At 39.2% G+C, this 9,177-nt stretch overlaps 1 protein-coding gene across 1 annotated transcript; it reads left to right on the plus strand.

The window, feature by feature from the left end:
• The first annotated feature begins 533 nt into the window (after positions 1 to 533).
• On the plus strand, positions 534 to 9,177 carry LOC102216646 (delta-like protein 4). The gene is made up of 11 exons (XM_014476191.2): positions 534 to 1,026; positions 1,105 to 1,356; positions 1,819 to 1,876; positions 2,184 to 2,453; positions 4,186 to 4,246; positions 4,434 to 4,564; positions 4,672 to 4,841; positions 5,092 to 5,311; positions 6,160 to 6,901; positions 7,481 to 7,589; positions 8,573 to 9,177. The coding sequence occupies exons 1-11, from the start codon at positions 973 to 975 to the stop codon at positions 8,576 to 8,578; spliced, it is 2,073 nt and encodes a 690-aa protein (XP_014331677.1). The 5' UTR covers positions 534 to 972; the 3' UTR covers positions 8,579 to 9,177.

Here is a 9,177-nt window from a genome sequence, read left to right on the forward strand (position 1 = left end):
AGCTGCAGTGGAATGGTTTAGATCAAAGCATGTCCATAGGTTGGATCAGCTAAGAGCTCATACTTTATGACGCTCTTATTAGATCTGAAAAGTCATTTTCACAAACACTGAGCTCTCAATGAGCTTGAGCTATTTTATAGAAAAAATAATTTCCTATACATGCAAAGCTGGTGGAGACATTTGAAAGGTTGATCTAACACAATTTCCTGATTTGTTTTCTGATCAGAAAACCAGTTTTCTGATTTTATTTAAAAAGCATTTAAATGTATAATTATTCTTTGGTTTCACAATATGCCCTGCCCTGTGTTAGTCTATCGCAAACAATAGATTGTGGCTTTTTTCATAATACTCTGTACATCCAGAGGAGAAATATGTGACAACAGGTGAATTTAAAGACAATTTTATAAAGACTTGCACTGGATATGTTGATGTTTACACTCCAAGCAGAAAGGAAGGTGGAGAGGACAGTGGGTGGTGTTAACTGCCGGTATATAAAGCAGGAGGGGTCAGACGCCCCTCACTGGGAGCCACCATGCGCTGATGCTCCGTCACATGCTCTCATCACTGTTGGCAACACAAGCCCCGCATCAGCACAGCAGAGTCAGACACCAGCCGACCGGCACGATGGATGGGCCACATAAAGACCGCAGAATGACTCACTTGTGGATATTGACGTTACTGATGATAGTTTAACGTCTAGCACTGGATAGATAACTCGGTCTTTTTGAACTTTTTTTCCCCTCTTCTGGATACGGATTGCGGAGCTGGATTTTATCCCAACAGGGTTTTGAAGAAGGATTATATTTATTGAGATTATATTTTATTCAGTGTTTTCTTACTTTTTCTTTTTTTTCTTTTCTTTTTTTTAATTTTATTTCCTTTTTTTAATTTTTTGCTCTTTTTATTTGGAATTGAAACATTTTTGTGGAAGGGTGAACTGATTTCTGGGATACGAACATAAAACTCTAAAGGATGGCCGATTGGTTCACCTCTATCACCGCAATAGTTATGATGTTATTTACTCAGGTATTTTTTAAATTTTTAATTAATATCTATATAAAAAGATATACATCTGTTCTGCGCTCACTCTTAATTCCCTCTTAGGTTTTGGGATCAAGCGTGTTCGAGATAGATCTTCACCACTTTCAAAATACAAAAGCTTTGCTGGCAAACGGACGCAGCTGCAGCACGGATGGCTGCAGGACTTATTTCAGGGTTTGTCTGAAGAACTTCCAGAAGGAGGTGTCTCCTGGAAGGTGCATATTCGGCAGAGCGAGCACACCTGTCCTGGGGACCGACTCCTTCAGCATCCAACCGGACGCGACCGTGAGGCTGCCGCTCAACTTCACCTGGCCGGTGAGAGCACGCGCTGGTCACATTTTAAGGCAAAATGTCAGGAACTCCTCGACTTTAATTACATTATTATTTACCTTAGCTTATACTTCGTAAAAAATAAGGTAGCAAACAATACCCAATTTTTAATTCTGATTAATTATATATAAAACTAACAACAACAAAAACACGATAATGTATATCCTAACCTTGAATATTTTAATGTTATGATTTTACCATCCATTTTGCTATAAAATTTATTCTAAAGTAAAAGCCAAACTATGCTACTTAATGTTCTTGCTTTATATTATCCCTTATAATGAATCGAAAGCACGTCTAAATATAATATTTAAATACTTTTCACTCTTGTGTATGAAAATGAACAAAAAATAATGCAACTTAAACAATTCTGAAACATGCAATAAACTGCTTATCAATCTTCGTTTAGTTTTATTCGTGATTTTGAAAGGATTTCTCTTTCCTCAGGGTGCTTTCTCTTTGGTTATTGAAGCTTGGTATTCTCCTGCAGCGGAGCAGCCCGGAGGTAAGGAGACGCCTGTTGCTTTTGTACCGCTAGAGGGAGACAAAGGTGTGATTGGACTAGGCGTCAAATGTTTGTTCGAATGTTTGTTTTCACAAGGAAATCTTTTCCATACGAATGTTTTATTTGTTGCATCTTTTCGGTTGGAATATGAACTTTTAGAAAAATCATGGGTACTTTTCATACTTTCTCTGCTAAATCTTAGGGAGACATTGATATAAGAAATAGAAAAACGCAGTTTCACCCTCTGAAATAACACATTGCGGGCTTAACTGCATTTTGAGTTTATGCCTTACTTTTTTCTCTACAGATTCCAGCAACCCTGAATCATTGATCAGCTCCTTTGCCACCCAAAGCCAGCTGGGGATAGGGCCTGAGTGGTCCCAGGTTGAACAGACGGGGATGGGGACGCAGACGGAGCTAAGGTACTCATATCGAATCGTCTGCAAAGAAAATTACTACGGGGCCACCTGCTCAAGAATATGCGCTCCAAGAGACGACCGTTTCGGCCACTACACCTGCACACCTGATGGTCAAATAGACTGTCTGCCGGGATGGAAGGGAGAATACTGCGATAAACGTAAGCATGAGTAGATGAGGACAAACACTTTGATTTGCTTTTGCTGAAATTGTGATAAGGATGGTGGTCTTGACTTTGGTTTTAGAGAATGATAGGTTGAAATAAGGATGTAAAGATGCTGCGTTGATAGTTTAATTTATGTGGATGTATCTTTTAATCATTTGAACTGTGTGTTCATAATTGTTCTTTTGTCTTTTAAGTATTTGATTGTAATTGATGAGAGATCAACATTTTTAGTCTAAAGTCTTCATGTTTTACATAAACAGTTACATGCTAAAAATTAACTCAGCTGGTGATAAGAGATACAACTGAGCTGTGGATGTGGGTGATATGGCTCTCTGCCCAGGGCGCCCTTATGTTAGAAGGATGCCCAGCTTTAAAAAATCATATGTTTCAGTTGCACCAAAAGAACTTTATTGCTTTTTTGTATGTTCAATCAATGGCCAGTGGGCTCCCTTGTGCTGTGCAGTAAAAACATTGAAATATTATATGATCATGCAATGGGAAAGAAAGCATATGTTTCCCATTTTATGCTATGGCCAATTAAAGGGCTACTGTATAGTTTATTTTTCTTAAAAACTTTTCACTTCATATTACTTTACTTCTAGTTTACATTCCAACACTAATCAAACCTGGAGTGGATTATTCAACAGGGGCTGGATTTCAAAAGGCAGAATCAGGTGGATAAGATCAGTTTTGGCGCCTATTTAAACACACGTTTCTGTTACACATGCAGATTACAGTACAATGACAGCTAAATTCACAGAGACTTCAAAGCTTTCACATCTTCTGTTTTAGGTCTTCAAAAACAATCTTTGCTTCATTCTCGAAGAAGAATTCTCAAAACACCTAGTTTCATAAGAAAGTACACAAAACGCTAACAGTAAATATGGTTGGCCTGTATGTGGCAATGTAACAGTCACTGAGATGTAACATGTTTCAGATGGTGTGCATCATTATTTCCATAAAACATGCCAAGATCAAATGGGTAAATAATTCATCTTTAGCATGTATAATGCCTTTGTAAAAGATATGTTTTATATTTGGTGCACCAAAACCTTCAAGGTTTTCTACTTTCCTGAAAAGCCTGTGCTTAAGTCAGAGATTCATAAACATAAAAAGAGCATATTACATACACTTTTTTTAATCATTATTAGCTGATTTAGATTAAAAGAAGTGTTAAAACGGAAACATATGGACTGACCAAAACTAGACTGAATAGTTACCTATTGATTACAGATTTCTGAAACCTTTACTCTTAAAGAAATAGCTCATGCCAGGCTCCATTCATCCAAGAACCGCCACTGCTGTTGAGCCTTAATTTAACTTTCTCTCTGGGCGCGTGCGCTTTAATCCCACGCGGTGGTTGAAGCAGCAGCACGCGCTGGGGTTAATCGCGGCATTATCGGACGCCACGCGCCACTAAATTGAGGGTTTCTTTTGTTGATATGGCGCGGGGCAGCAGCTGCAACCGGGGCTCGAACCGTCCTCTGGAAACAATGGGTGCAGCTGTCCCTGCAAACAGGCATCTGCTGCGCTACAGCAGCACGCTGAAAGAGTGTAAAAGCTGTGCAAAATCAGTACAGCACAAGGGAGCAAGTATAATGGGCCTGCAATGAAAGATTCACATATAATAGTAGGAGATCATTATACCGTGTTGAAATGCTTATTAACAAAAATTTTTATATAAATACTTAATGAATAGAGTGAAACTTTTAATTCCCATTTTCAGCCATCTGCCTTGAAGGCTGCAATGAAAGCAACGGGACCTGTCAAATACCAGGAGAGTGCATGTAAGTATTAAAGTGTGATAATATGTAATGTTATATTAAAGATAAAAAAAATTGCCACTGTTAAAGTGTAATAATGCTGTAAGAAGAAGACCTCTGGGTCTGTACTCTTTCAATTGTTCCTCTGAGTTTTGTTTATGTGTGAGTTTAAGTTTATGTTTGAGCCAACTGTCCTGTTTTGTGTGAACAGATGCAGAGAGGGCTGGCAGGGACTGTTTTGTGATGTGTGTAAACTTCATCCGTCCTGTAAACACGGTACCTGCGAGGAGCCGTATCAGTGCACCTGCAAAGAGGGCTGGGGTGGCATCTTCTGTGACCAAGGTGCTCCATCTTTCTCAAAAACAACAGGATGTTGGATGTTTAAGATAAAGCAATGCAGTCTGACATTTCCACTCCTGTTTTTTTTTTTTGTTTTGTTTTGTTTGCAGATCTGAACTACTGCACCAATCACAAACCCTGTGCCAATGGGGCCACGTGCATGAACACTGGCGAGGGTTACTACACCTGCGCCTGCCTGCCCGGCTTCGCTGGGGAGAACTGTGACTTAGAGGTCATGGAGTGTGACAGCAAGCCCTGCCACAACGGAGGCCGCTGCGTGGTGAGTCCGGAAGTCGCTTGCTCTCCTTTCCCACAACACAGGCTTTCCTGTTTTTGTTTTCGCCTTGGTCTATCTGCAGCTCCAGGAGGATGCTATCGATTGTCAAGTCAGTCGATGACCCAGTTCACAGACTATGTACTGGAAATAGAATTCAGACTAAGAAGAATGGAGTTTGTCAGGGCAAGATACAATAAAAAAAAACATTTAACATTTAATTTTTTTTAATAATTTCCCCCCTTTTCTCCTGCAGGACTCAGAGACAGGCTACTCATGCACATGCCCAAACGGGTTTGAAGGGCCACACTGTGAACACCGGATACTAACTTGTGCAGACAGGCCTTGCTTCCAGGGTGGCAAGTGCAAAGAGCAGGACAATGGGAGAAGTTACATATGCGAGTGTCCAGCTGGATACACTGGACTCAACTGTGAGAAGAAAGTGGATAAATGTACATCGCTGCAATGCGCCAACGGTAAAACATCAGCCTCAGGCCCTGAGCACACTTTTACAAAAGTTTTTTAAAACTGAGTGGATTCCTTCATTTGAGCTAGAGCTGGATCCACTAGATACACATCAGTTTTAATAATTTAGGTCTCTTCTTCCATGAAAGATAAAAAGTTTTATTTTTTATCCATCCCGCATAACGAAATTGGATTCCAGTGATGCATTTTCTGAAACTGTAACCTTTGAAATGCAAATTTTATCAATTTAAATGTATCTATTTGTTGTTTTGGTGTTTAAGAAGATCAAATCTATACTCCTGATTTGATGATGATACCTTTAGTTGCCCTTTATAACAATTTAAACCACCAACATGCCATTTTTAGTGAGAGTTTGTTTTTTAATACTATAAAGCCCTCATAAAGTTTCAGTTTTCAATCCCACATATATAAATTTGTAGATTTGCAGGAGGATGGTGTTTGATCATCTGCATTTACATTGTCTCAAAATTACTGTAGTACCCATGCAGCACCACCAGGAGGTGAAAAGGTCAACAATAATTCCATTATAATCTAATCCAAAAAGACTACAAATAAATACGACATATGTAATAAGTTATTTATCTTACATTTGAAGCTTAATCAAAACTAAATGAAACAGACGTGGAACAACCAGTACAAGCCTCTGCTATTGTCTTAGTTTTTAGCACAACATTTTCAATTTGGGTCTTTAAAAATCTTTAAAGATCTTTTTTTTTTTCACCAGAAACCAAATTTTCATGTAGACAGGAGGATAAAAATATCAGAGCCAAAATATTTCATTCATGTACACATATTAAATAACTGCATTGAAACTGTGCCATTTTGTTTGCTTCATTAGGTGGACATTGTGTGGTTCAAGGTAACCTCAGAGTGTGCAGCTGTCGCTCAGGTTTCTCTGGGCTGCGTTGTGAGATCAACATCGATGAATGTGCCAGGAATCCATGCTCTAACGGCTCCACTTGTGTAGACCGCATCAATGACTACACCTGCATCTGCCCTCCGGGGTACATGGGCCGCCGCTGTGACAGGCCCATGAACCGCTGCGCCTCTATGCCCTGCCTCAACGGCGGGACCTGCACCTATGGACCCACAGGCAAGCCCACCTGCCTCTGCGCTGCCCACTACAGCGGTTCCCAGTGTCAGAACAGCAACCAGCGCTCAGCGAACACCTCCAGTCCCAACACCAGTTTGGAGCCCAGCGAAAAGCTGAACTTGGTTGCCGTCGGCTTGGGTGTTGGTCTGGTTACTGTTCTGCTGCTTCTCTGCATGACGGTGTTTATAGTACGCAACAGAAAAAAGCAGAAGGACAAGGAGCTCGACTCTAAGACGATGAACAACCTCTCCAGGATGGACTTTCAGAAGGAGAACCTCATCTCCTCTGTTGAACTAAAGAACACAAACAAGAAGATCGGTCTGGAGGTGGATTGTCCCTCAGAAAAGTCTAACCATAAGTACATCAACAGCTATCAGCTGGACTACAAATCCCCCATGAGGTACAAGGATGAACTGTCACTCCTGGGCAAAGATGAAAACTGTGAAAAGACATTAGAAGAAAGAAAACATTTGAGTAGAATGTACAGGTAAGGACAGAAAGAGAAAAATAAGCCATCCCAGAGAGATATTTGTGGGTTCTGGTCATTTCACTCATTTGCCATATTGTACTTGTCTGGACTGGTTGTTTTCTACCCAACCTTTTCATCTGCCGCAGAAATATTTTCCTAACTTTTGTGCCAACATTGACAACTAGGTGATTTTTAATAATCTACTCATACTTTACTGTGAGGAAATGTGTTTTTATGGCTTCAGTAAATACCTGCCAGCAAAGTGTTTAGCATTCATTTTAGTTTGATCAGGAATCCTAATACATCACATTTCAGATGTTTTGAACGAGCAAAATGGGGATCACAACCCCAATCAAAAGACAGAGGGGGTAGTGCAAACATTTCTGAACATAATGGCAAATTAATTTGAATAATACAGTAGATTTCAACATTTCTATGTGCATCTATCTAAAGAAAATAATTAAAATACTTACTACAAACAGTAATGAACTGATAACAATAACACCAATATGAAATGAGGGTATGATTTGGCAAAGGAAGAAATTTTTCATCATTTATGAATTCAGTAACTAATTTCTTGCGTCTTGTATTTCACAGTGACCTGTCAGACTGTAGAATATCAACAATATGCTCCTCTAAAGAGTCAGTCTATCAGTCTGTCTTTGTAATAGGAGAAGAGAGGCAAGAATGCATCATTGCAACTGAGGTAAGCATTTTCCTAAGAATATATTAGAAAAATTTGTTGATGTTAATAATTCAATGCGAAAAGTAGAACTTATATGTATTATTAAATCATTGGACGTAAAGCAATACTTAAATACTTATTTCTGTTCATTTTGATGATTATGGCAAACCATTGATCTCGAATCCTTTTGTATGAATTACTCTATCAATCCGGTGTGGCATGGAGGAGATCAGCCTGTGGCTCAGCTGAGGTGTTGAGGTTGCTTTGAAAGTGACCTAAAACCAGGATGCTTCTCTGGTGTTTTTCATCTTCCTTTTGACAAAACTCCTCAGATTATCTAAGAGTTTTAGGTCTGGTCAATTTTCTGACCAATCAAAAACAATGATACCTTGGTCATTAAACCAGATACTAGTACAATTGGCAGTGTGAGCTGCTGCCATGTCTGACTAGAAATGGAAATAAACATCTTAATACGGCTTGTTAGGAGAAGGAAGCATGCAGAGCTCTTAAATTGGCAGTGGATCAACACCAGCAGATGGCATGCCTCTCTAAAGCATCATTAACTAATGAAAATTCACACTAAACCTCAAGAAACCTGGACTTAGTGCCTCGGTGCTCTTCCTCCGGACTTTGGGGCCCTGATCTGTTTGTGCACTTTTTACTATCACATTTTTTTCTTTTCGCTTAACTTTCCATTTATATGCTTTGAAAAAGCACTCTGTGAACAGCCATGTTTTGTGGCTTACCCTGATTTTCAATGGTTATTGTTGGTGAACTGTCAAATCATCATTCTTGCCAATGATTGTGTATTTCATAACATAGTCATAACAAATTCTCTGTGTTAAAATATTTTTTTACTATTATTGGCTATTATTCAGCTTTTTTGAGGTACTACGTGATGTTATAAATTAAGGAGATGTACCACTTAACCCACAAAAAAAGCTTACTTTAGTATTTTCATCTGACAACTGAGTCTAAAAGTGATTTGTCTTGGTTTCTTCCAGGTATAATAATCAGAACGTGTTTGTTATTGTGAAGAGTGGATCCCTTGCGGACTGTTTACACGTGTGAAGAGACTGGGATTTATTTAAAACGCAAGTTGCTGCTGTTGAAAACTTGATAACTGGATGTGCTCTCTGACTAGAACTGACCTAAAGCGAATAAGCCTTTGAGAATGTACAGACCGAGGCTCATGGATCTGCCTTTGACTGTTGCAACTCAAACCCTCCACTGCTCTGTCCAGCTTAACCGCGAAGCAACAAGAAGTCACTGTTTCTGTGCCGATTAGGACGAGAAGAATGCTCACATAATTAAGCTGTAGCATGAATCAGGATTATTTCTACTCTTTTTGACCTGCACTGTACTATGCAAACAAAAGAAGGACACACACACAAAAAAAAACTGCTGAAAACGGTTTATTTGTGAGGGATATATTTGGGATTCTGTAAAACAAATCTGTTTTTATAAAGAATGTATGATCACAAAAAGCCTTAAATTTGTGTAGGAAAACCATTTTTGCCCCGCCTTATCTTGAGTTCTTTGCACAGCAACTTGGTGGTAACCATAATTGATCAGAAGATGCAAAATAAAAAAAAAAAAAAACAAACAC

This window comes from Xiphophorus maculatus, chromosome 19 (genome assembly GCF_002775205.1).
Source record: "Xiphophorus maculatus strain JP 163 A chromosome 19, X_maculatus-5.0-male, whole genome shotgun sequence".
Classification (NCBI taxonomy): domain Eukaryota; kingdom Metazoa; phylum Chordata; class Actinopteri; order Cyprinodontiformes; family Poeciliidae; genus Xiphophorus; species Xiphophorus maculatus.

What these genes read in the sequence shown, in the direction of transcription:
- LOC102216646 (XM_014476191.2), top strand. Translation starts at nt 973, where the DNA reads ATGGCCGATTGGTTCACCTCTATCACCGCAATAGTTATGATGTTATTT. An exon ending in TTATGATGTTATTTACTCAG is followed by an intron (nt 1,027 to 1,104) that starts GTATTTTTTAAA and finishes ATTCCCTCTTAG; the next exon opens with GTTTTGGGATCAAGCGTGTT. An exon ending in CAAATACCAGGAGAGTGCAT is followed by an intron (nt 4,247 to 4,433) that starts GTAAGTATTAAA and finishes TTGTGTGAACAG; the next exon opens with ATGCAGAGAGGGCTGGCAGG.